General features: G+C 42.0%; 1 protein-coding gene and 1 non-coding gene across 8 annotated transcripts in view; both read right to left on the bottom strand.

Annotated features, from left to right (window-relative positions):
- LOC126334604 (uncharacterized) overlaps positions 1-23,344 on the bottom strand; it is a 270,217-nt gene that overhangs the window by 180,590 nt on the left and 66,283 nt on the right. For 3 of the 7 annotated variants that reach the window (XM_049997000.1, XM_049997005.1, XM_049997001.1), the window contains exons 3-4: positions 21,951-22,067; positions 905-991 (exon numbers count right to left, since the gene is read on the bottom strand). In XM_049997000.1, coding sequence (XP_049852957.1) covers positions 905-991; positions 21,951-22,067 — 204 coding nt within the window. Of the gene's footprint in view, positions 1-904; positions 994-21,950; positions 22,068-23,344 lie in introns of those variants that run through there. The other 4 variants (XM_049997002.1, XM_049997007.1, XM_049997003.1 and 1 more) reach the window with 3 other exon arrangements.
- On the bottom strand, positions 22,918-22,992 carry Trnal-caa (transfer RNA leucine (anticodon CAA)). The gene has a single exon. It is a non-coding gene; the product is annotated as a tRNA-Leu (tRNA).

Raw genomic sequence — 23,344 nt, 5'->3', positions numbered from 1 at the left:
ATAGCGATTGCAACCAACTGCACTAATTGTGTTAGTGAGTGTACTCAAGTCACTGACAGGAATGAAGACATTCACTTTGCTCTCCAGTTATTGATCAATCACTTTATTTTCTGTGTTGTGATTACTTTTGGGAACAAAATTAGGATCCACATCTGACTCTCATCACTTTCTAGTAACAGTTTTTGAGTTCCTTCATGACTTAATAGACACTGCCAAGCCATTTTCAAGCAGTTTTATTGTACACAGAAAGTATAACAAGAAAAGTACAAAAGCTAACACAGGCTGGATCTCTCAGATCGAAAAAGCGTTTCTTCCCGCATCTACTATCAACTGGTGAACAAAGTGGAATGACGAAACAAGTGGAGGCCTCTAGCAAACTTAAGTGAAAGCTACAATGAATGGCTTACTCACAAGCAGTGTACTCTTGCGGATATTTTTAAGAAAAAGTCTGCCTGGATCTGAGAGACCCAGCCAATCCATTCTAGGATTAACAAATACCCTTCTCACTATATAGTCAGAAGCCACATATTCAGGAACCTCATAAAACACGTTATACCAGCAGCCTTTCTGAAGGCTATTTTAGTAAATCTTCATTACACACAACATCTAAACATTACACATTTTTTACATTGTTATATTTCCCTTTCCTTTGTATCTTCTTCTTCTACTTATTCTTCTTCTTCTTAAACCTAGTACCATCGCCAGTTTACTGGAAAACTGATTTTGAAATTTTAACACATATCACTGCGCGCTACGAAGAAGTTACCACATTAGTAATAACATAACTTAATTTTGCTGCCGTCTTCACAGTGCTTAAGTTTGAAACAGCTAAATTACTAACTTACCTGTTATGACCACTTAGTTAAGAATTACTTGAAATAAAAATATCTAATACTGTCCTAACCTCACTGGCTGGTGCTGTTCTCTCTTGCTGACAGGAATATTTCTTAATTTTCATCAGTTTACCTATAAACTCTTTTTCCCACTGAACCTGGAAAATAAAATTCCACACTGCAATGAAAGAGTAACGTTATGAGAGGTGGTGATAATTTTAATCCCGTGTACTGAAATAACAATTACAGTTTAGTGTGTTAGTCTTTGATATACAGTGTACGTGAGTGACCCTTGCTTAACATTAATTTCATATTAGTTAGTGGAGCATCTAGAACATGCAGTACCTTCCACCATAGAACATGAAAATCATGATAAGTATTGTGAAGAGCGATAGAAAAGAGTAGCAATTCACAATAAATTCTAAGGTTACTGCAAATGTGTTACACTACAACTGGTATAAGAAAGACACCATTCTGCAAGCAAAAGGCATTCTCAAATAATACCAATTTGTCACAGAGGCTGTAGGATTAAACAGTCTATTTATTTTATATTGCTCACTGATACATAGTTTCAGCTCTGTAGTCGATCTGAAGTCTCTGCAATATATATCGGATGTGCTATGTTGTTGTTGTTGTTTCTGTTGTGGTGGTGGTGGTCTTCAGTCCAAAGACTGGCATGATGCACCTGTCCATGCTAGTCTACCCTGTGCAAATCTCGTATCTCTGCATAGCTACCGCAACCTACTCCCATTTGAATCTGTTTACTGTAATTCAAACGTAGGTATCCCTCTGCAATGTTTACTCTCCACTGTTTCTTTCACTGATAAATTGACAACTCTTTGAAACCCTACGATATGTCCTATCAACGGATCACTTCTTTTAGTCAATTTATGCCATAAATTTCGTTTCTCCCCAGACTGATTCAGTATCTAATCTGGCCATCTAATCTTGAGCGTTTTTCTATAGCATCACATTTCAAAAGTTCTGCACTGTGCAACACAATTAAAGGATCACTTTTCGGAAACCCCATAATTGTCTGGCATTGTGATGCAGAGAAATTGAAATTTGGCTCAAAGTTGCATCCAACCGTTCTCTATAAAGGACCAAAGTGTGATGCCCTGCAACATCAGTCTGGGCTTCAGTGACACTTCAAAAAACGAGGTGTTGACACGCTTTAAAAAAAGGTCAGACATTCGAAATTCATGCAAGGAGTAAGGTGTGTTAATCATGTCACTTTGGCACCAAATTTCAGCACAATTCTGCCCAATATTACACAATGGGAAGGTCGCACAACCCCTCTTTACCCACATTTCATGCCTTCTTTTAATGCCACTGAGAGGTTGAGATCAGAACCGTGATAACCAGCATTTAAATTGTGCAGTTTTCTTATGGGTGGATTAGGAAAACATTTCAGACATACCACCGCTCAGTATCAACAAGAAAAGGCTTCAGAGGATGACAAAGGGCATCAATGAAAAACGCCTCTTCACTTGAGGTGTTGATTCTCATACATTTTGTGGTCAATAATGACAGTTTGCAGTGGAATGAGCATACTACAAAATTCTTAGCAACCCCTGGCACTGCTTTCTCCCTATTCCCGTTGATTCAACCTCGAATTCAGCAAAACCCTCAGTGCATGATTGTTGATTTATTTAAAAATGCATTTATGCAGAGACATCAAGTCACTCATTACTAGCCACTGGCATGACAGACATCCCCTGCAACACACATTAGATTTTACATCCAATCAGCACACGCAAATTTAGTGGCACAGTGCTACCCAGCTCATGGCCGTCTCAACAGTTGCCCATCACGTAAGCACTTAGTAATTAGTAACTGCCTGCCTGTGCACAGATACATTTTTAAAGCACTCAACAAAGGTGTTCAGATGGGACTGAGGGTGTTGATAAGCTGGAGAGGGCATCCCAGAAGGACCCTTCGTCATTTTATTCACACACATGTCAATGTTGGACCACCCCCATGATCACGCCACAAGAGTGTGCAAAACAGGAGGGCTGGGAAAGCAGAGTCACCCTTTGCTGTTTCAGATCATGTTCAAATTTTGCCAAATGGTTCTAAATGGATCTTAGAGGTACCACACTGCACACTAGAGAAAAAGTTGCAGTCACATTGCACTCAAAAGGGATGGAGGCACAATAAATGCAGTTGCAGGCCCCCATTGTCCTTATAGAGGGGCTAAACCACCTGGAAGTGTGTCAGCAGTGTCAAATGTTGTCAAGATCATCATCTTGTTACTCACTCCACGGCTAATCGTCGTTTTCAACACAAAATGTGTGAAATCAATGTCCTGTGGAAAGCAGTAGTTTCATTAATGCCCTTTATACCATCTCCTGGGGCCTTCTCATGTCAATGCTGAGCAGCGGTGTGTTTGAAATGTTTCTCTGCACAACTCTTAAGAAATCACACAATTTTAAGGCTGGGATGATATTTCTGTCCGCCATTCTAGAGGTGCCAAAAGAAGGGGTGAAACATTGGTATGAGGGTGTGGGATGATCTGCCCACTATGTGAAATTGATGACAGCGTTGGGCAGAATTGTGGTGAATTGTGACATAATTAACCCACTTCATGCCTCACACAAAATTCAGAACTCTGGCCAGGTGTGGACATCCTGCTGTCTGAAGAGTCGCTGAACCTGAGGGTGATATTGCAGAGTGCCATGCTTTTTGCACCATTAAAGAGGAAGAATGTAGGCACCTTTGAGTCAAATTTCAAACTTCTGCATTGCTATGGCAAACAATTACAGGGTTTCAAAAAAGTGACCCTTCCTTTGTGTTGCATGCTATATTTTCTTCTTGTCTGAACTACTTACTGTCCATGTTTCACTTTCATTAAAAGACCACACTCCAGGCAAATACCTTCAGAAGAGGCGTCCTAACACTTAAATTGATATTATATGTTAACAAATTCTGCTTTTTCAGGAATATTTTCTTCATATTTCTGGTCTGCATTTGTATTCTTTCTGCTTTAGCCATCATCAGTTATTTTGCTGCCCATATAGCAGAACTCATCTACTACTTTCAGTGTCTCATTACCTAATCTAATACCCTCAGCATCGCCTGATTTAATGTGGTTTGTGTATCATCATTTCACAATCTCTTTACAAGATATGACCAATTCTATTCTATTACTCTCCCAAATCCTTTGGAGTTTCTTGACAGAATTACAAGGTCATAAGCAAATCTTGATCTTTAATTCACTTTACAAATTCTACTTTGTTTTCTTCACAGCTTGTTCTACATCTACATCTACATCCGTACTCCGCAAGCCACCTGACGGTGTGTGGTGGAGGGTACCCTGAGTACCTCTATCGGTTCTCCCTTCTATTCCAGTGACCCACCAGCCACTCTGAGGGATCTACGACAAAAAAGTGTCTCTGAGCACTATGGGACTTAACTTCAGAGGTCATCATTCCCCTAGAACTTAAAACTACTGAACTACTGAAACCTAACTAACCGAAGGACATCACACACATCCATGCCCGAGGCCGGACTTGAACCTGCGACTGTAGCGGCCGCGCAGTTCCAGACTTTAGCACCTAAAACCGCCCGGCCACTCCGGCTGGCGATCTACGCCTAATCGCCATCAAGGAGTGGGACAAACTAGATCAAAGTGCCTCGATGAACTTGTGGATAGTATGCCACAACAAATACAGGCATGCATCAATGCAAGATGACGTGCTACTGGGTATTAGAGATACTGGTGTGTACGGCAATCTGTAATAACATCTCTATTCCAATTTTCTGTACATGTTCCGGAACTCTTGGAACCGAGGTGATGCAAAACTTTTTTTGGTGTGTGTATACTGCACACCAGGTGTAACAATTCTGTTATAGTTGAATCTCCTATGGATTTCAGTAATTCTGAGGGATCATCATCATCTCCAAGAGCCTTGTTACAACTTAGATATTTCAGCATACTCTTAAATTCTTCTTGCAATATCATATCTAATACCTCACCATTACCTTCTTCTTCTTCTTCTTCTTCTTCTTCTTCTTCTTCTTCTTCTTCTCTTTCCATCTCATTGTCCTCAAGTCTGTTTCCACTCTGTATTTTCCATCCAACCTCTTGAAGCGTCTCGGTTTTTTGCTCGCCGCGCAATTCAAGTGCCTTCTGAACTTCCTCTCTCACTATCTGACAAACACTTGTGAAATCAGTTGCTTGTTCCATCACAGACATCAATACAACATTTTGAAGCAGTTCAAACTTCTTGCATGTAATTCTTTTTTAATGCATTGTCTCAATACACTGGCACCATTTTATGAAGTCATCTGTTGTTGAAACCTCCTTCAGGAGTAGGGCTTGATACATGTATTCAGCAACACCCTTCGAGATGTGCAACCTTATTTTCCTCGTTCATTCTAGGATCTACTATTTTATACAGCTCCAAGATGTCTTGAATGTAGGAAGCTGTAGTTTCTCCTGGATGCTGTGCCCTGCACTTTGATTTATCTTCAGCCTTGCACTTCTGTCATTGTGTGTCACCGAAATACTTGTGCAATTCCACCTGGAATATTTCCCAGCTGGTGAACTTCTCCTCGTTCTCATACCACTGCTTGGTAGTGCCCTCCAAGTAGAAAAATATGTTAGCCAAACACACCGTGTTATCCCTTTTGTTAAATTTGGCTATACGCTCATATACCTTGAGCCACTTGTTTGGATCTTGGCCATCGTCACCAGAGAACCCGGAAGGATGTCTCATGTGGTGGCACACAGTTGCTGTCATCGTAACCTCCTCTTCTTCTTCTGTCTCCGGTAGATTGCGATCAGTTGAATATGGCTCTAACTCGGGTTTCTCGCCATGTAAATGGCGGCTCTGTCATGGCCTGATGGAAGTCAAAGTGTCGTCAATAATGTGCACTATCACAAGTTCCAATACCCAGTGTCTCCACCAGAATAATGTCACATAGAAGGAGGTTTAATTAGATGAATGACAAACACTAACTTCTCTTAACGAAGGTTTATTCAGCACTTCCACATACAAGAGCGCGGAGTGAACTGGAGTGGCTGGAGCACATACGGTATGTATACAGTTACAGAACATTCCAGTACAAGGATTTTTGCCATTTGTGGATACTTCCAGAATGTAACTTCCTGACAGATTAAAACTGTGTGCCCGACCGAGACTCGAACTCGGGACCTTTGCCTTTCGCGGGCAAGTGCTCTACCATCTGAGCTACCGAAGCACGACTCACGCCCGGTACTCACAGCTTTACTTCTGCCAGTATCTTGACTCCTACCTTCCAAACTTTACAGAAGCTCTTCTGCGAACCTTGCAGAACTAGCACTCCTGAAAGAAAGGATATAGTGGAGACATGGCTTAGCCACAGCCTGGGGGATGTTTCCAGAATGAGATTTTCACTCTGCAGCTAGAATGTACTTGAACTGAATACAGAAATTAAAATTGTACAACCCAGGTGAGTTTTGAACTTACGACCCTCCATGCAACAGTTTAGTATCATAACCACTACACCACCGTGCTACTCAGCTTCTTCTGCAACAATATGCCTTACTTACATCGAAGAAATGTGCCAATGCAGTGATGCTTTCAGAGGAAAGCATACTGAACAGCAGCCTTTAGGAGGGTCAGATTGTCGACAGTGGACCGAAATCTTCGAAATCCACACGGAGAGCAGCTAAGGAACTGCCTTTGTCTCTAACAACCAGACCAGACAATGGTTAACCATTCACCCCAAGGTCTTTCCTACACAGCTCGTTAAGGTGATACTCAGATAACTACTGAGACATGTGCAGTCCTTCCCTGGTTTGAGGAGAGGGGTTAGAATTGCCTCCCTCCACGAGTTGGGGAAGTTGCCTGTCTGCCATATTAGACTAAAACATTTGAGACAAATTTCCTTTGATGCTGCTGGCAAATGTCTAAGCATGCAGTACTAAATTTTGTTGTGACCAGGTGCAGTGTCACGAATCTCAGCGAGTGCCGACTCAAGCTCCCACATAGAGAGAGGGGAGTTGTAAGCCTCAAAACTTTTCCCTCTCTATAGTCGCACAATAACGACGAAATGCCGGATCCTGGCTTGCATTGGCAGTGGGTTGTGCAAATTTTTTGGCCAGTATCTGAGCAATATCTCTAGGTGTTGTTTGTATGCATCCTTGTTTCACCACTGCTGCTATTGGTAAACGGCTGAATTTACCGAAAATCCTCCACATGGTTTCCCATAATTTTATAAAAGAAGTGGATCGATTGATGGAGTCCAGAAACGCTTGCCACAACCTTTTTGTACTCTCCCTAATGATGTGTTGAGCCTTGGCCCTCGGGACTCTAAAGGCCCTACGTTTGTCTGCTGCCGGACAGCATTTAAAACGTCAAAGAGCTGTACACCTTTCCCGGAACGCAGAACAGCACTCATCTGTCCACCAAGGTACTGGCTGCCTCCTAAGATGACCTGAGGACTGTGGGATGGAGAGGTCAGTGGCACAATGGATGACTGGTGTGATGTGGTCCACGCAACCTTGGATGCTGTCGCAGTGTTTGAACACAGACAGCTGGCTGAAATGCGTCCAGTTAGCCCTGCTTTGGGAGCTTAACTTCAGGTGGTGAGACATTTAGTAGGTGAAGGTGGATTGGGAAGTGGTAACTGGAATGTAGGTCATCAATGACCTCCTACTGAACAGAATCGGCAAGGGTGGGAGAACAGAAAGAGAAGTTGATGGCTGAGAATGACCCAGTAGTAGTAGTAAAATGTGTGTGAGTACCCATGTTGAGGATGCAAAGCTCGTGAGACATCATAAGGCCCTCCAAAACCCTACCCTGAGGGCAAGTATTGCTCAAGCCCAGCAGGACACAATGGGCGCTGTAGTCTCCCAGTAGGAGGAATGGTCGTGGGAGTTGTGCGATAAGATCTGTGAGAGCCTCAGAGTCTAGTGCATCTTGCAGAGGTAAATACAGTGAGCAAACAGTGATCCTTTGATATACATGAATTTTAACTGCAACTGCTTGCAGATCAGTCGCCAGGGGAGGACAGAAGAGGGGTGCGCTTTAGTGACAAACACTGCGACACCTCCCTTGGCTCTTTTTCGCGATAGGTCATCCTTGTGGTATACCGTATATTCCTGAAGCACAGAGACATCTGTATCTTTAAAACACATTTCATGTAAACAAAAGCACAAGGGACATGCCTATGCTACGAGTTTGAGTTCCTCCACACGAGTCCTGAACCCACTGATGTTCCACTGTAGTATGGAAGCCATGTCATCGGTGCGGTTTTAATTTACCTGTATCTTTGCACCAGAGAGGTGAAGCACTTGGAGAGCGAGGAGTAGTGGAGGGGCTGGCTGGATCCAAGGTATCTAACTCCATGATATCCTCCTCATCAGTCAGACGGAAAAGAATGACATCTGACAGTGCTTGTGACAGCTTTTGGCCCAAACGTCATGAGCCATTCCCTGCACCCTGTCTCTTCAAGGAGGCATTGAGAAGCACTGTTTTTCTTGTACCTTCTGGATGCTCACTGTGGAACTGTTACTGGTCTTTCCTGGTGCAGCTGCCTGGATTGCTTTGTCCTTACTCTTTTTCTTTTGACATGTACACGTATAAGTAAAGTGCTTATGGTTGATACAGGAACACTAGTCATCAGTGTGTCGAAGAGTCTTGAGAATAGGTTTCTGCACTGTAGAAGAATATGAGCTGGCAAAGACAGGGGGGTTTCGTTACCTTATATTGTTTTTTGGCTTCAGCATAGGGGATCCACTCGGTCACTTTTATCTCCTGTATTTTGCATTCTTCAGCAGGGTCGTCTCGGCTCCAGACTGGGTGGTTCCCAGAGCAGTTGATGCAGATCACTGGAGATGGGCAGTCAGTCTCAGCATTATGAGCAGCTTTTCCACAGTTCCCGCAGATTACTTCACCTCCCCAACTCGTGGTTTTAAGGTCAAAATGCTGGTATTAATAGCACCGCATAGGGTTTGAAATGTAAGACTGAACATTAAGTCAAAGGAACCTCACCATAAGATGTTCAGGCAGTGTGGGAGAATTGAATGTGACGATGAAAGTGGCAGTCTTTTCAGTTGATCTATTATTCCTGTGTGTTCGTTGCTCCACTGGGTGCCCATTCTTGCTTCAGTTCTGCTATGTCCATGTCCATGATATCTCGGCACGTGACAATGCCCTTGCTGTAGTTGAGAGGTGTGCATCTCAACAATGATATCACAGTCACCCAGTTTCTGCAATTTCTTAAGAACGTCTACCAGCTTTGACCTGTTAGTTTCAACCAACAATGAGCCAATAGAAAATCGTTCCATAGATTTTAATGTTCCAGCAGGGCCTTCCAAACCCTTCCAAACCTTCCAAGAAGGGGACACTTTTTCAACTGTCCCTTCTTCCTCTTTATCACCAGAAACACATTGTTATTCATTACTCTATGAGCCCTGTTACTGCAGTCAAAAATATTCTTCATTCTTTTGGATGTGTCAGTGTGAATACTCCCAGGTGGAACACCCTTCCCGCTGGGAGGAGATGACGACGATTTTGAGGGTTCCATCTCGGTTCCACGAGCAGCTAGGGAAATAAGGGTTGACTCAGACAGAGCCCCGCATGCCTGAGTAAGACTTATACAACTGAGGTGCAGCAGGTTCCCCAGAGATTGCCGGCTAATGACTGTTCCACCTTAACAGCCATGCATCCCATTAGCGCACAGTACACCTTGAAATTGAGCTTTTTTTTAAAGAGGTTTATCCCATCCTCCTCCCCCCATGAACCATGGACCTTGCCATTGGTGGGGAGGCTTGTGTGCCTCAACGATACAGATAGACGTACCATAGGTGCAACCACAACGGAGGGTTATCTGTTGAGAGGCCAGACAAATGTGTGGTTCCTGAAGAGGGGCAGCAGCCTTTTCAGTAGTTGCAGGGGCAACCGTCTGGATGATTGACTGATCTGGCTTTGTAATACTAACCAAAACGGCCTTGCTGTTTTGGTATTGCGAACAGCTGAAAGCAAGGGGAAACTACAGCCATAATTTTTCCCGAGGGCATGCAGCTTTACTGTATGTTTAAATGACGATGGCGTCCTCTTGGGTAAAATATTCCGGAGGTAAAATAGTCCCCCATTCAGATCTCCGGGCGGGGGCTACTCAAGAGGACATCCTTATCAGGAGAAAGAAAACTGGCGTTCTATGGATCGGAGCATGGAATGTCAGATCCCTTAATCGGGAAGGTAGGTTACAAAATTTAAAAAGGGAAATGGATAGGTTAAAGTTGGATATAGTAGGAATTAGTGAAGTTCGGTGGCAGGAGGAACAAGACTTCTGGTCAGGTGAATACAGGGTTATAAATACAAAATCAAATAGGGGTAATGCAGGAGTAGGTTTAATAATAAATAAAAAAATAGGAGTGTGGGTGAGCTACTACAAACAGCATAGTGAACGTATTATAGTGGCCAAGATAGACACGAAGCCCATGCCTACTACAGTAGTACAAGTTTATATGCCAACTAGCTCTGCAGATGACGAAGAAATTGAAGAAATGTATGGTGAGATAAAAGAAATTATTCAGGTAGTGAAGGGAGATGAAAATTTAATAGTCATGGGTGACTGGAATTCGACAGTAGGAAATGGGAGAGAAGGAAACATAGTAGGTGAATATGGATTGGGGCTAAGAAATGAAAGAGGAGGCCGTCTGGTAGATTTTTGCACAGAACATAACTTATTCATAGCTAAAACTTGGTCCAAGAATCATAAAAGAAGGTTGTATACATGGAAGAATCCTGGAGATGCTAAAAGGTATCATATAGATTATGTAATGGTAAGACAGAGATTAAGGAACCAGGTTTTAAATTGTAGGACATTTCCAGGGACAGATGTGGACTCTGACCACAATTTATTGGTTATGAACTGTAGGTTAAAACTGAAAAAATTGCAAAAAGGTGGTAATTTAAGGAGGTGGGACCTGGATAAACTGACTAAACCAGAGGTTGTACAGAGTTTCAGGGAGAGCATAAGGGAAAAGAATGGGTAGCTCTGAGGGATGTAGTAGTGAAGGCAGCAGAGGATCAAGTAGGTAAAAAGACGAGGTCTAGTAGAAACCCTTGTGTAATGGAAGAAATATTGAATTTAATTGATGAAAGGAGAAAATATAAAAATGCAGTAAATGAAGCAGGCAAAAAGGAATACAAACGTCTCAAAAATGAGGTCCACAGGAAGTGCAAAATGGCTAAGCAGGCATGGCTAGAGGACAAATGTAACGATGTAGAGGCTTATCTCACTAGGGGAAAGATAGATACTGCCTACAGGAAAATTAAAGAGACCTTTGGAGATAAGAGAACCACTTGTATGAACATCAAGAGCTCAGATGGAAACCCAGTTCTAAGCAAAGAGGGGAAAGCAGAAAGGTGGAAGGAGTATATAGTGAGTCTATACAAGGGCGATGCACTTGAGGACAATATTATGAAAATGGAAGAGGATATAGATGAAGATGAAATGGGAGATACGATACTGCGTGAAGAGTTTGACAGAGCACTGAAAGACCTGACTCGAAACAAGGCCCCAGGAGTAGACAACATCCCATTAGAACTACTGACGGCCTTGGGAGAGCCAGTCCTGACAAAACTCTACGATCTGGTGAGCAAGTTGTACGAGACAGGCGAAATACCCTCAGACTTCAAGAAGAATATAATAATTCCAATCCCAAAGAAAGCAGGTGTTGACAGATGTGAAAATTACCTAACTATCAGTTTAATAAGTCACAGCTGCAAAATACTAACGCGAATTATTTACAAACAAATGGAAAAACTGGTGGAAGCCGACCTCGGGGAAGATCAGTTGGATTCCGTAGAAATGTTGGAACACATGAGGCAATACTGACCTTACGACTTATCTTAGAAGAAAGATTAAGGAAAGGCAAACCTACGTTTCTAGCATTTGTAGACTTAGAGAAAGCTTTTGACAATGTTGACTGGAATACTCTCTTTCAAATTCTAAAGGTGGCAGGGGTAAAATACAGGGAGCGGAAGGCTATTTACAATTTATACAGAAACCAGATGGCAGTTATAAGAGTTGAGGGATATGAAAGGGAAGCAGTGGTTGGGAAGGGAGTGAGACAGGAATGTAGCCTGTCCCCAATGTTATTCAATCTGTATATTGAGCAAGCAGTAGAGGAAACAAAAGTAAAATTTGGAGTAGGTATTAAAATCCATGGAGAAGAAATAAAAACTTTGAGGTTCGCTGATGACATTGTAATTCTGTCAGAGACGGCAAAGGACTTGGAAGAGCAGTTGAACGGAATGGACAGTGTCTTGAAAGGGGGATATGAGATGAATATCAACAAAAGTAAAACGAGGATAATGGAATGTAGTCGAATTAAATCGGGTGATGCTGAGGGTATTAGATTAGGAACTGAGACACTTAAAATAGTAAAGGAGTTTTGCTATTTCAGGAGCAAAATAACTGATGATGGCCAAAGTAGAGAGGATATAAAATGTAGACTGGCAATGGCAAGGAAAGTGTTTCTGAGGAAGAGAAATTTGTTAACATTGAGTCTAGATTTAAGTGTCAGGAAGTCGTTTCTGAAAGTATTTGAATGGAGTGTAGCCATGTATGGAAGTGAAACATGAACAATAAATAGTTTGGACAAGAAGAGAATAGAAGCTTTCGAAATGTGGTGCTACAGAAGAATGTTGAAGATTAGGTGGGTAGATCACATGACTAATGAGGAGGTACTGAATAGGATTGGGGAGAAGAGAAGTTTGTGGCACAACTTGACTAGAGGAAGGGATTGGTTGGTAGGACAGGTCCTGAGGCATCAAGGGATCACAAATTTAGTATTGGAGGGCAGCGTGGAGGGTTAAAATCGTAGAGGGAGACCAAGAGATGAATACACTAAGCAGATTCAGAAGGATGTAGGTTGCAGTAGGTACTGGGAGATGAAGGAGCTTGCACAGGATAGATTAGCATGGAGAGTTGCATCAAACCAGTCTCAGGACTGAAGGCCACAACAACAACATATCCCACCCTCACAATCAGGGCGGTCAAGCAAAGTCCGCATTGCCTGAGACACAGGATGTTCCACTGCCACACCATGTGGTGGTCGCTGAAGCATGCCCAGGGTGATGGGATTGGCAGCGCTTACCAGTCCCCAGCTCAGGAACCCTGGGCTGTCAAGCCTGTACCCAGCAAATCAATGCTGAGCCCCTGAGGACTGGGAGGGAGGAAGGGAGAGAGAGGAGGAGGAAGAGTAGTACATCACTTGATATCTTGTAAAACAACAATAAGCCTCCTCATGATGCACCATGTCTCTCTTGTAATTTGCCAATGGAGTTGTAAAATTGTATTTTTGGGACTTTTAATGTTAACTAAATTAAAGACATGAGATGCTGAACTATGTTCATCTGCCAAAACACAGGATATATGACAGGAAATGCCTAATTTTTACAGGAAAACAAAAAAGTGCACTTAAAATAGCAGCCTTTTCAGAACCACAATGGACAACACTGTAGTACACTTTCAAAGAGTCTTCTACATGACTGCAATGTAAGGTATGAAGAATAGGAAATGTGATGACAAGTAAGCAGCCAATCTTGAAACTAAATACTACAGAAGTTTTCATAGTAAACAGAATTTTTAAGAACAAATCTACACAACCAACATACAAATAGGCTGAAGAATTATTACTGAAGTGATTTCTGCAGGAAATCCAGTTTCAATATTCTGTTAAAAGAGATGACCCTTCCACGTATTAAGTTATACAAGGGTGGTTTGAAAAGTTCTCGGAATGGAACAGAAAAGAAGTACTTACATCAATGAAACATTTTTTTATTTTTCAATGTAGTCTCCTTGTAGATTAATGCACTTGGTCCAACAATGTTCCAGTACCTTGATCCAATCTCAAAAATGAGTTTCCTCCAGGCCTGTAAAATAGTTGTAAACTCCAGCTATCAATTCCTCGTTTGAAATGAATCTTCATCTACCAAGAAAAATTTTCAGTTTTGGGAACAGATGGAAGTCTGACAGAGCCATATCAGGTGAATAAGGCAGTTGTGGCAACAATTCATACCTCAGTTCGTGTAATTTTGCCATGGCATCAAGAGTCGTGATACCCATCTTGCAAATAATTTTTTCCATTTCTAATTCCTCAGTTAAAATGCAATATACCCTTTCAAATAACATGTGGCAAGTGTGATCAATTTCATACACTTTCAATTGGCAATCCTCCATGACCATTTTGTTCAGTTTTGCAATGATTTCTAGAGTAATGACACATCTTGGCCAACCATTGTGCAGATCATCATCTAAGCTCTCCTGATACAATTTAAATTGATTTGACCACTACTTGGCAACAGTTGAATATGAAGGAGCAGAGGTCCCTCTCCCCCTCTTCCCCCCCCCCCCCCCCCCCTTTGTATTCTGGAAATCGGTATGAATGTCCTTTTCTTTCATACTGTATCTTTTCAAAGTACTTAATAACTGCTCAAATCTTGATTTTTTTTTTTCATCTTCACAAATCACTACACAGGAACAACAACACAGCCATACCACCACCACAGCTCTCTTCCAAGATCACTGACGTGTTATGTGATTACAGGCAACAGTCCAATGAATATCACGTGAACAACTCGTCGTGCTAGCGCTGAACTCTCGTGGTGATTCCGAGAACTTTTCAAACCACCCTCTAAGCATAGGTGGTGACAAAAGATAGCAATGAAGAAAAAAAATATATTAATGTGCTCCCCAAGTCCATTTGCTAAGGAATTTTAAGATATTTTCAACTGGTGAGTGATCTCTTGATTTCAAATCTACCAGATTAAATAGCACACCTACAAACCTCAGCAAACTTTTAAGAACTGATGACAGCCTCTTTTTGTCCAGGGCATCATGGCATCACACAAGGTAAGAATAATTCATCTCGTCTCACACACACACACACACACACACACACACACACACACGAGAGAGAGAGAGAGAGAGAGAGAGAGAGAGAGAGAGAGAGAGAGAGAGAGAGAGAGAGAGAGAGAGAGAGAGATGCTTGCATTTTGGTAACAGGGAAGTAGGCAAGGTGTGATATTTCAAACTGTCAAACTGACCACTATACCCTGCTGTCAGTACAAGGCTGAAGATATATTTAAAGATTTTTTTGTTAATAAAATCACTTAGTAGTTTCAGTTGTTCCATTTGTTTTAAGCTGATTTAGATGTTGGAGTATTAAACCAATTTAGTGATAAAGTTACCTTGAATTATTCTACTTAGAATAGGTACTATCCATATCTTCAACTGTGCAATCCAAGCCAATGTGTGAGGTATGTCAGACAGTACATGGTGCACCAGAATCACTTTACCTATTCCTTCACACATTTAAAGATAGTATGCAGTAAGAAAGATTGTCAGTGCCGGTATCCCACAGCACATTCCCAAATTCCTCTAATCTTACCTCTCTCATGCATTTTCCTGCTACAAGACAATGAACCATGTCAACTGGCTGCTATAAATTGCTAATTCCACAGTGAAACAAAGGGTCAATGTTGTGCAATTAATCTTATTCAAGAGATTTGTTTTCTCTGGATAGCATCCTCTTCCACTACCTGAAAATACACTTGAAATGTGAAACTTGATTGAGGAGATTCTTATGACTGCGACCCACAAACCCAAGACAGTTCAAAAAGTGACTTCTTCAAGGCCATGAAGACACAGAAGACACATATTCCCTAAGGTATTACATCATATGGATTCTACTTTGAGCAGGCGTAAATGAACAGGCAAAAACTCTCGTATTTTTGATATTGAATATATACTTTAGTCCATGAAATTATGGACTGAAGTGTGTAGGTCCTGTGTTTACTCTTTTGAGTAACCTTTGTCTGATACATGGGAACAGAGAGGCAGGATGAACACTGCTGACATGTTCCAAATTTAAGGACTATCTGGTTTTCCCAGATGGCAGAGTTTTTACTGAGGAATCCATTGTGCGCATCATCTTTATGGCTGCTTGTAGCTCCTCTTCCCTGATTCTAGTTACTTTTGTGGCAAGCCTTAACTTTAATGTTGCAACAGGTGTCAGCCTATATTAAGAAACTGGATTTTTCTACTTTGTACTCTAATCTTCACAAAGGATTGCCACCTAATAGATTCAACACTGTAAAATGGCGACTAGAGAACAAATTCCACTGCCCAGCTGCTACCAGCCATCAGCACTTTTCAGCAAATAAGAAAATATGTGACGGTTGGTAGACATAAGTTATACTGATGATGGTGATGAGCCCAAGGGGGAGGGAGGAAAATACTTCTCAGTACGTCAGTATGTGTTGGACCAAATTACGTGCAGGAGGCATCAGTAGAGTAACAGCAATTGTGATGTAGTATTGGAGAAAGGAGAACGTAGGTGGTATCTGTAGGACAGAACATAACCCAAGTCTGAAGTAGCAAGTAAATGATGGGGTATAAGAACAGCTCATATTGGATTAATTCGTGATGGAAAAGCTAGCAAACATTACATCAAAATATTTTGCAATTTATTTCAAATGGCAGTATAGACAAATTTGAGCACTACAGAAAAAACAGTTTCTGTTCACGTCACTTTCAATAGCTGCCAGCCATTCCACATATAAATATTCCATTGATCCTGCATTTAGATGACAAGGAAGTCCATCTCCCAAGATGAAGATCTTGCAGAGTTCTTAACAGACAGATTCTCCCCTCTCAATTTGTCCCCAGTCCAGCAACACACCCTCTACTCAATCTCTCTACCCATATTTAACACTCCTCACCATTTATTAACTAGAAAGACAAAAGTGCCCTTTTCACCACTCAGTGCTGCCCAGGACTGAAACAAATCTATCACATACTCTATACGAGCAACATCTACCTTTATGTTGTGAAATCAGGAATGCTTCCTCACTATCATATCTATCCTCCCACAAGCAGTATTCTGTTGCTCATTCAACTCCAATATCCTTGTACATTCAAATGTTTCTCTTTCTCCTATCCTATGTCTAATGTACAAATACATGTACCATACACCTGTCCACTACTTCATATACCAGCCATGTCACCTGCATTTGTTACCCCATTATTGGAAGATCTTCCTGTGGAAACAACCATGAGATACCAACCTCAACATTACCACTGGAAAGCATTCTACACTGGTAATACTATGAATTAAACTACACTTGGTACGTGTCCTCACCTTCATCCCCTCCCCTTACTTCTGTTACCACCACAGTTCCACCATTTGTTTCATCTCTCAATGCCTTTTTTTACCTTTCTACTTCATCCTAGCTTACTCACTGTAACTGTTCTCTATCTATTCTTCCTATGCTGTATCCTATATCTTCCCTCTGTAGTCACCTAATTTATCCTCCTATCTCCCTTTACAGACATCTACAGCTTCAACCGCTGCATGTTTCTTTCCTAATCCTCTCCTACCCAGGTTCTCAATCTCCAAACTCTACATCCCTTCCGTTTCTCTACCACTGATGCCAGATAAGATTGCTACTCATTTACATATGGTGCGGTAGCACCATGAAAGAAAAGTGGTTCTTAGGGCATTTGTTAACATTTGTCCAAAAGACAGGATATTTACTTTTTTATCTCTGTTTTAGTGTCTCTTCTATTTTTTGAGTATTAATTTACATTCATATTCTATTATATTTTATCCTGGATGAGTAAGTCACCTTTATCATGAGCAGCAGCTGCTGCTGCAGCCACTATTTTCCATCCACTGCTGGATATAATATAATTTTCAGCAACATGCATTCACATCATTCTTGCACATTTTTGTCATCAACTCATCTTGTGTTAGCTCCTCATTTCAGACTGACACGTCATAAACTCCCCCCTCCCCCCCCCCCCACACAAATCACTGTTACAATTATAGTTGGTTAATTGACACTGAGCTATTTATTCAGGCATAAAATTATTAATAGGATTTCTTGTACTATGCATCAGTTACAAAATCTAGCTTGGCACCTTTAAATAACATATTTCTATAATAGCAGACTCCTATCATGTCACTTCTAGTGTAAAACAAACTGAAAGGTTTGTTAGACAGAAGCCAAACAAAATTAACTTTCTGTATCTGAAATAGAAGTTGAAAATAAAGAACCTGAATATCAAGTGAAGTGTTAATGCACATAATAGCATAATAAAAATATTATTTAGTAGGGAATGTTATTAATTTTACTTTACTTTCTCAACCACATAATTAAATTTTTTAAACTCTGACTTCATATACTTCATTTCTCCACCAAACAGCAAACTAACTAATTTCATTCTCATTTCGAAATACATTACATTTTTCCCATAACTGTAATTGAGGAATGTAATGTATTCTTGAAATATGTTAACCATTGATTAATAAAATTCTTTTCCGGGCTATTATGCCGTGGTCTGATGGATTTCGCATTGTAAACCAACGTTTCGTCCCCATCTGCGGAGGACATCTTCAAGGGGGTTCGTGGCTTCTGTTAACTTCCGAAACTCACACTGTCTCACTACTGACTGCAGCAAATTTTTGTTTTCCCGTGCTCCCGCGCATAGGCGTGACGTCACATGTTTTGAATACGCGAGCGCAATTGGCCGTTGTTGGTTGCCGCCGTCCACTGTTGCTATCATCCCATGGCGGAAGACTGGTACACATCTTCTTCAGCACCGGCATCCAGATGTCATTCAATTTCAATTTCACGAACCCCCTTGAAGATGTCCTCTGCAGATGGGGACGAAACGTTGGTTTACAATGCGAAATCCATCAGACCACGGCATAATAGCCCGGAAAAGAATTTTATTAATCATGACAGTTCCGGCCGTGAAAGTTTACATTTTACAATATGTTAACCATTACACAACTACTAAATACAACGATGAAAGACAGACTTGTTGATCCATTCTCAAATGATTAAATGACATGAAACACGCACAAAATAAATTACATTCTAACTAATAAGAAAGTGGAGATGCTGAACTGCAGATGCGCACAACAAAAAGACTGCCAAACATGTAAGCTTTCAGCTAAGAGACCACCTTCTGAAATTTGAAAACACACACACACACACACACACACACACACACACACACACACACACACACACACACACACACATTGGACGCAAATGCAACTCACAAACGTATGAGCACTGTCTCTGGCTGCCAAGGCCATACTGTATGGTACACCACGATAGGAGAATCAGTCTAGGTTGTGGAGGTAAGGAGGAGGCTGGGGTGGGGAGAGAGAGGGATAGCAGGGTAGGGGTGGGGAACAGTAAAGTGCTACTTGTGGAAGCATACAGGGATGAGATAGTGGGTGGAAGGAGGTGGCAGGGCAGTGGAAAAGGAAAGAAGTAAAAAAACTGTGGGTGCATTGGAATAGAAGGCGATGTATTGGTGGCATGGGAACAGAGAGGACAATACATGGGTGAAGGGCAGTAACTAATGAAGGTTGAGGCCAGGAAGGTTACAGGAACACGAGATATACTGCAGAGAGTGTTCCCAACTGTGCAGTTCAGAAAAGCAACTGCATGGTCCCGCTGTTTCTTGGCCACAGTTTGTCAGTGGCCATTCAAGCGGACAGATAGTTTGTTGGTTGTCATGCCCACATAGAATACAGCAGAGTGGTTGCAGCTTAACTTGTAAATCAGATGACTTGTTTCACAAGATGACCTGCTTTTGATGGGATAGGTGATGCTTATGACCGGATTGTAGTAGTTGTGTGGTTGGAGGACGTATGGAACAGATTTTGCATCTAAGTCTATTACAGAGATATGAGCCATGAGGGTTAGGAGCAAGGGTTGTGTAGGGATGGACGAACATATTGTGTAGGTTCAGTGGGTTTCAGAATACAACTGTGGGAGGGATGGGAAGGATAGTGGGTATGACATTCCTCATTTTAGGGCACACAACAAGATGTACTCAAAACCCTGGCAGAGAATGTGATTTAGCTGCTCCAGTCTTAGGCGGTACTGATTCATGAGGGGAATGCTCCTTTATGGCCAGATGGTAGGACTTTGGGATGGTGGGTGACTGGAGAGATAAGGCATGGGACATGTGTTTCCATACAAGGTTGGGTGTACCTGGTCAGTGAAGGCCACATAGAGAACCTTCATATATTTCAAGGAGGACTACTCACCATTACAGATGTGATGGTCACGGATGACTAGGCTGTGTGGAAGGGACTTGTTGATATGGAATGGATCCCTAATGCCCATGGCATTGCCACTGTTGAACACTACCTTTCCCAATGCCTGACAAATTCCATACCCACCCACATGACACCACTCTATGTCAAGGTATTCATGTGCCACTTAGAAGAATCCTACCTAACCACCCAGAACCTCAAACATCACATCTGGTTCAGATTCACTGGTGATATCTTCACAATCCGGTTTGAGGGTGACAACACACTATCCACATTCCTCCGGAACCTACCAAACCTCCCCCCCCCCCCCCCTCCCCTCGAATCATGGTTTTACTAAACCCAACAAGCTACCTTCCTCAGTGTTGATCTCCACCACCTCAAACATGGCTGCATCAGCACCTCCGTCCATATCACACCTACCAACCACCAGCAATATGTCCACTTTGACAGCTACCACCCATTCCATACCAAGAAGTCACCTCCATACAACCTAGCCATCCGTGGCCATTGTATCTGTAGTGACAAGCAGTCCTTGTCAAAATATACCAAGGGTCTCACTGAGGCCTTCACAAACTGTGACTACCCTCCCAACCTTGTAGAGAAACATTTCCCATGCCTTATCTCTCCAGTCACCCACCACTCCCCGAAGTCCTACCATCTGGCCACAAAGGAGCATTCCACTGTTGACTCCGTACCACCTAAAACTGGAGCTACTAAATAACATTCCCTACCAGCATTTTGACTACTTCTCATCATTTGCCCTGAAATGCGGAATGTCATACCCAGTATCCTTACCATCTCTCCCACAATTGTATTCTGCCACCCACTGAACCTACACAATATGCTCGTCCATCCCTACACAATACCTGCTCCTAACCCCTTGCCTCATGGCTCATATTCCTCTAATAGACCTAGATGCAAGACCTGTTCCACACACCCTCCAACCCACAAGCATCACTTATCCCATCAAAGGCAGGTCCACCTGTGAAACCAATCATAGGATCTAAAAGCTAAGCTGCAACCACTGTGCTGCATTCTACATGGACGTGGCAACCAACAAGCTGTCTGTCCCCATGGATGGCCATCAAAAAATTGTGACCAAGAAACAGCAGGACCGCCCACATGCTGAGCATGCTGCAAAACACAGTATTCCTCATTTCAATGACTGCTTCACACCCTGTGCCATCTGAATCCTGACTACCAACAGTAGCTTTTCTGAACTGCTCAGGTGGGAACTCTCCCTGAAATATATCTTATGTTCTAGAAACCCTTCTGGCCTCAACCTTCTTTAGTCACTGTTCTTCACCTACCTATCCTCTTCCCTCTTCCCCCACCAGCACTATGTAGCTTTCTATTCAATTACACGCACAGTCTTTTTACTTCTCTCCTTTTCCAAATCCATCCTCACCTCTGTCTAGACTCCCGAGTGCACCTTGCTTGCCTACCCTCTCCCCACACCATCCCTGTATTCTCCCTTAAGCAGCATTTTACTGTCTTTCATCCCTACCCGCTGCCCATCCCCCTCCCCACCACCCATCATGTGCTGTAGCTCACAGTCTGGCTTCTGGAGCCAGAGAGTGGTCATGTGCATGTGAGTTGCATTTGCTTAAGTGTGTGTGCGTGTGTGTGTGTGTGTGTGTGTGTGTGTGTGTGTTTCCTAATTCAGAGGAAGGTTTTTTGGCCAAAATCTTACTTGTTTGGCAGTCTGTTCTGCCTGTCTGCGAGTCAACATCTGCACTATATGGTGAACAGCAATCTATCCTTCCCATAACATTGTTATTATTCCATCCTGGATTTTTCATTGTTTGATTTTAGCTAACCACAAAAATGTACAATGCATACATAATAAATTAGCTTTATATTGATGGAGAAGATCACAATATATTTGTTTCTGCAAAATTGATAATTATTCCCAATTTAAAACAAAATGAATACCAAAATTTATATCCAACAATGTCAACTAATTCAGAAATACTGAAATAGTAATTGATGAGCAGCTTTTCTTTGGTATACATTGATTTACTTACAGATTCATCACTTGATGCTTCGCTTGCATAGGACTGGTCATCTGATTCTGGATCTGATTCTGGACAGGGGGTAGGTTTCCTGTATAAGCTCCACAAAGGCTGTACCTCTTGATCGGCCTGCATATAAGAGACCTTCAGTTACCAATGAAATCAATAAACTGTAGTAGAAAAATAGTTGACGAAGCAGTTAGCAAGAAGAAAGGAAAGGAGGTTTTAAGTTGGACAAAGATCATCTTCATGTTTATAACTGAATTGAATAATAACAATAACAATAATAATTATTATTATTTACAATAAACAGATTAGAAAATATGAACTTATATTTCGCCTTACATATACAGGAAAAGCAAAGATCAAACCCAGCAAACTGAAAAGATCTAAGGCAGTTGTTGTTGATGGTAATGAGACTGATCTACATGTATACCTACATCTCTACTCTTCTAACCATTGCAACATGCAATACAAATGGTACATCCAACTGTACCTTTTATTAGAGCTGCTTCTCATTCCATTCACATATGGAGAGCAGGAAGAGTGATGATGCCTCTGTACATGTTGTAGTCAGTCTAATCTTACTTGTGTGATCCCCATGGAAACGATGCATGGAAAGTTTAAGTATACAACTAGATTTAGCAGTTAAAGTTGGTGCTAGAAACTTTATAAGTATGCTTTCATGGGATAGCTTGCATTTATCTTCAAGACTCTGCCATTTGAGTTCTTTCATCATCTTCGTGATACCTTCCCATGGGTCAAACAAACCTGTGAACATCCGTACTGCCCTTCTTTGAATGCATTCAATATTCACTGTTAGTCCTGTTTGGTACAGGTCGGCATTTCTGTAGTATTCTACCAATAAACCACAGCCTGACACCTGCCTTACCTGTGACTGAGCCTACGCGATTGCTCCATTTCATGTATCTACAAACTGCTACAAAGTTAAAGAAACTTCCTGGCAGATTAAAACTGTGTGCCCGACCGAGACTCGAACTCGGGACCTTTGCCTTTTGCGGGCAAGTGCTCTACCAACTGAGCTACCGAAGCACGATTAATCTGTCAGGAAGTTTCATATCAGCGCACACTCCACTGCAGAGTGAAAAACTCATTCTGGAAACATCCCCCAGGCTGTGGCTAAGCCATGTCTCTGCAATATCCTTTCTTTCAGGAGTGCTAGTTCTGCATGGTTCGCAGGAGAGCTTCTGTAAAGTTTGGAAGGTAGGAGATGAGGTACTGGCAGAAGTAAAGCTGTGGGTACCGGGCGTGAGTCGTGCTTCGGTAGCTCAGTTGGTAGAGCACTTGCCCGCGAAAGGCAAAGGTCCCGAGTTCGAGTCTCGGTCGGGCACACAGTTTTAATCTGCCAGGAAGTTTCATATCAGCGCACACTCCGCTGCAGAGTG

Source organism: Schistocerca gregaria, chromosome 2 (assembly GCF_023897955.1).
Source record: "Schistocerca gregaria isolate iqSchGreg1 chromosome 2, iqSchGreg1.2, whole genome shotgun sequence".
Classification (NCBI taxonomy): domain Eukaryota; kingdom Metazoa; phylum Arthropoda; class Insecta; order Orthoptera; family Acrididae; genus Schistocerca; species Schistocerca gregaria.
The sequence above is the reverse complement of the archived record's forward strand: the minus strand, read 5'-3'. Positions and strand labels throughout refer to the sequence as shown.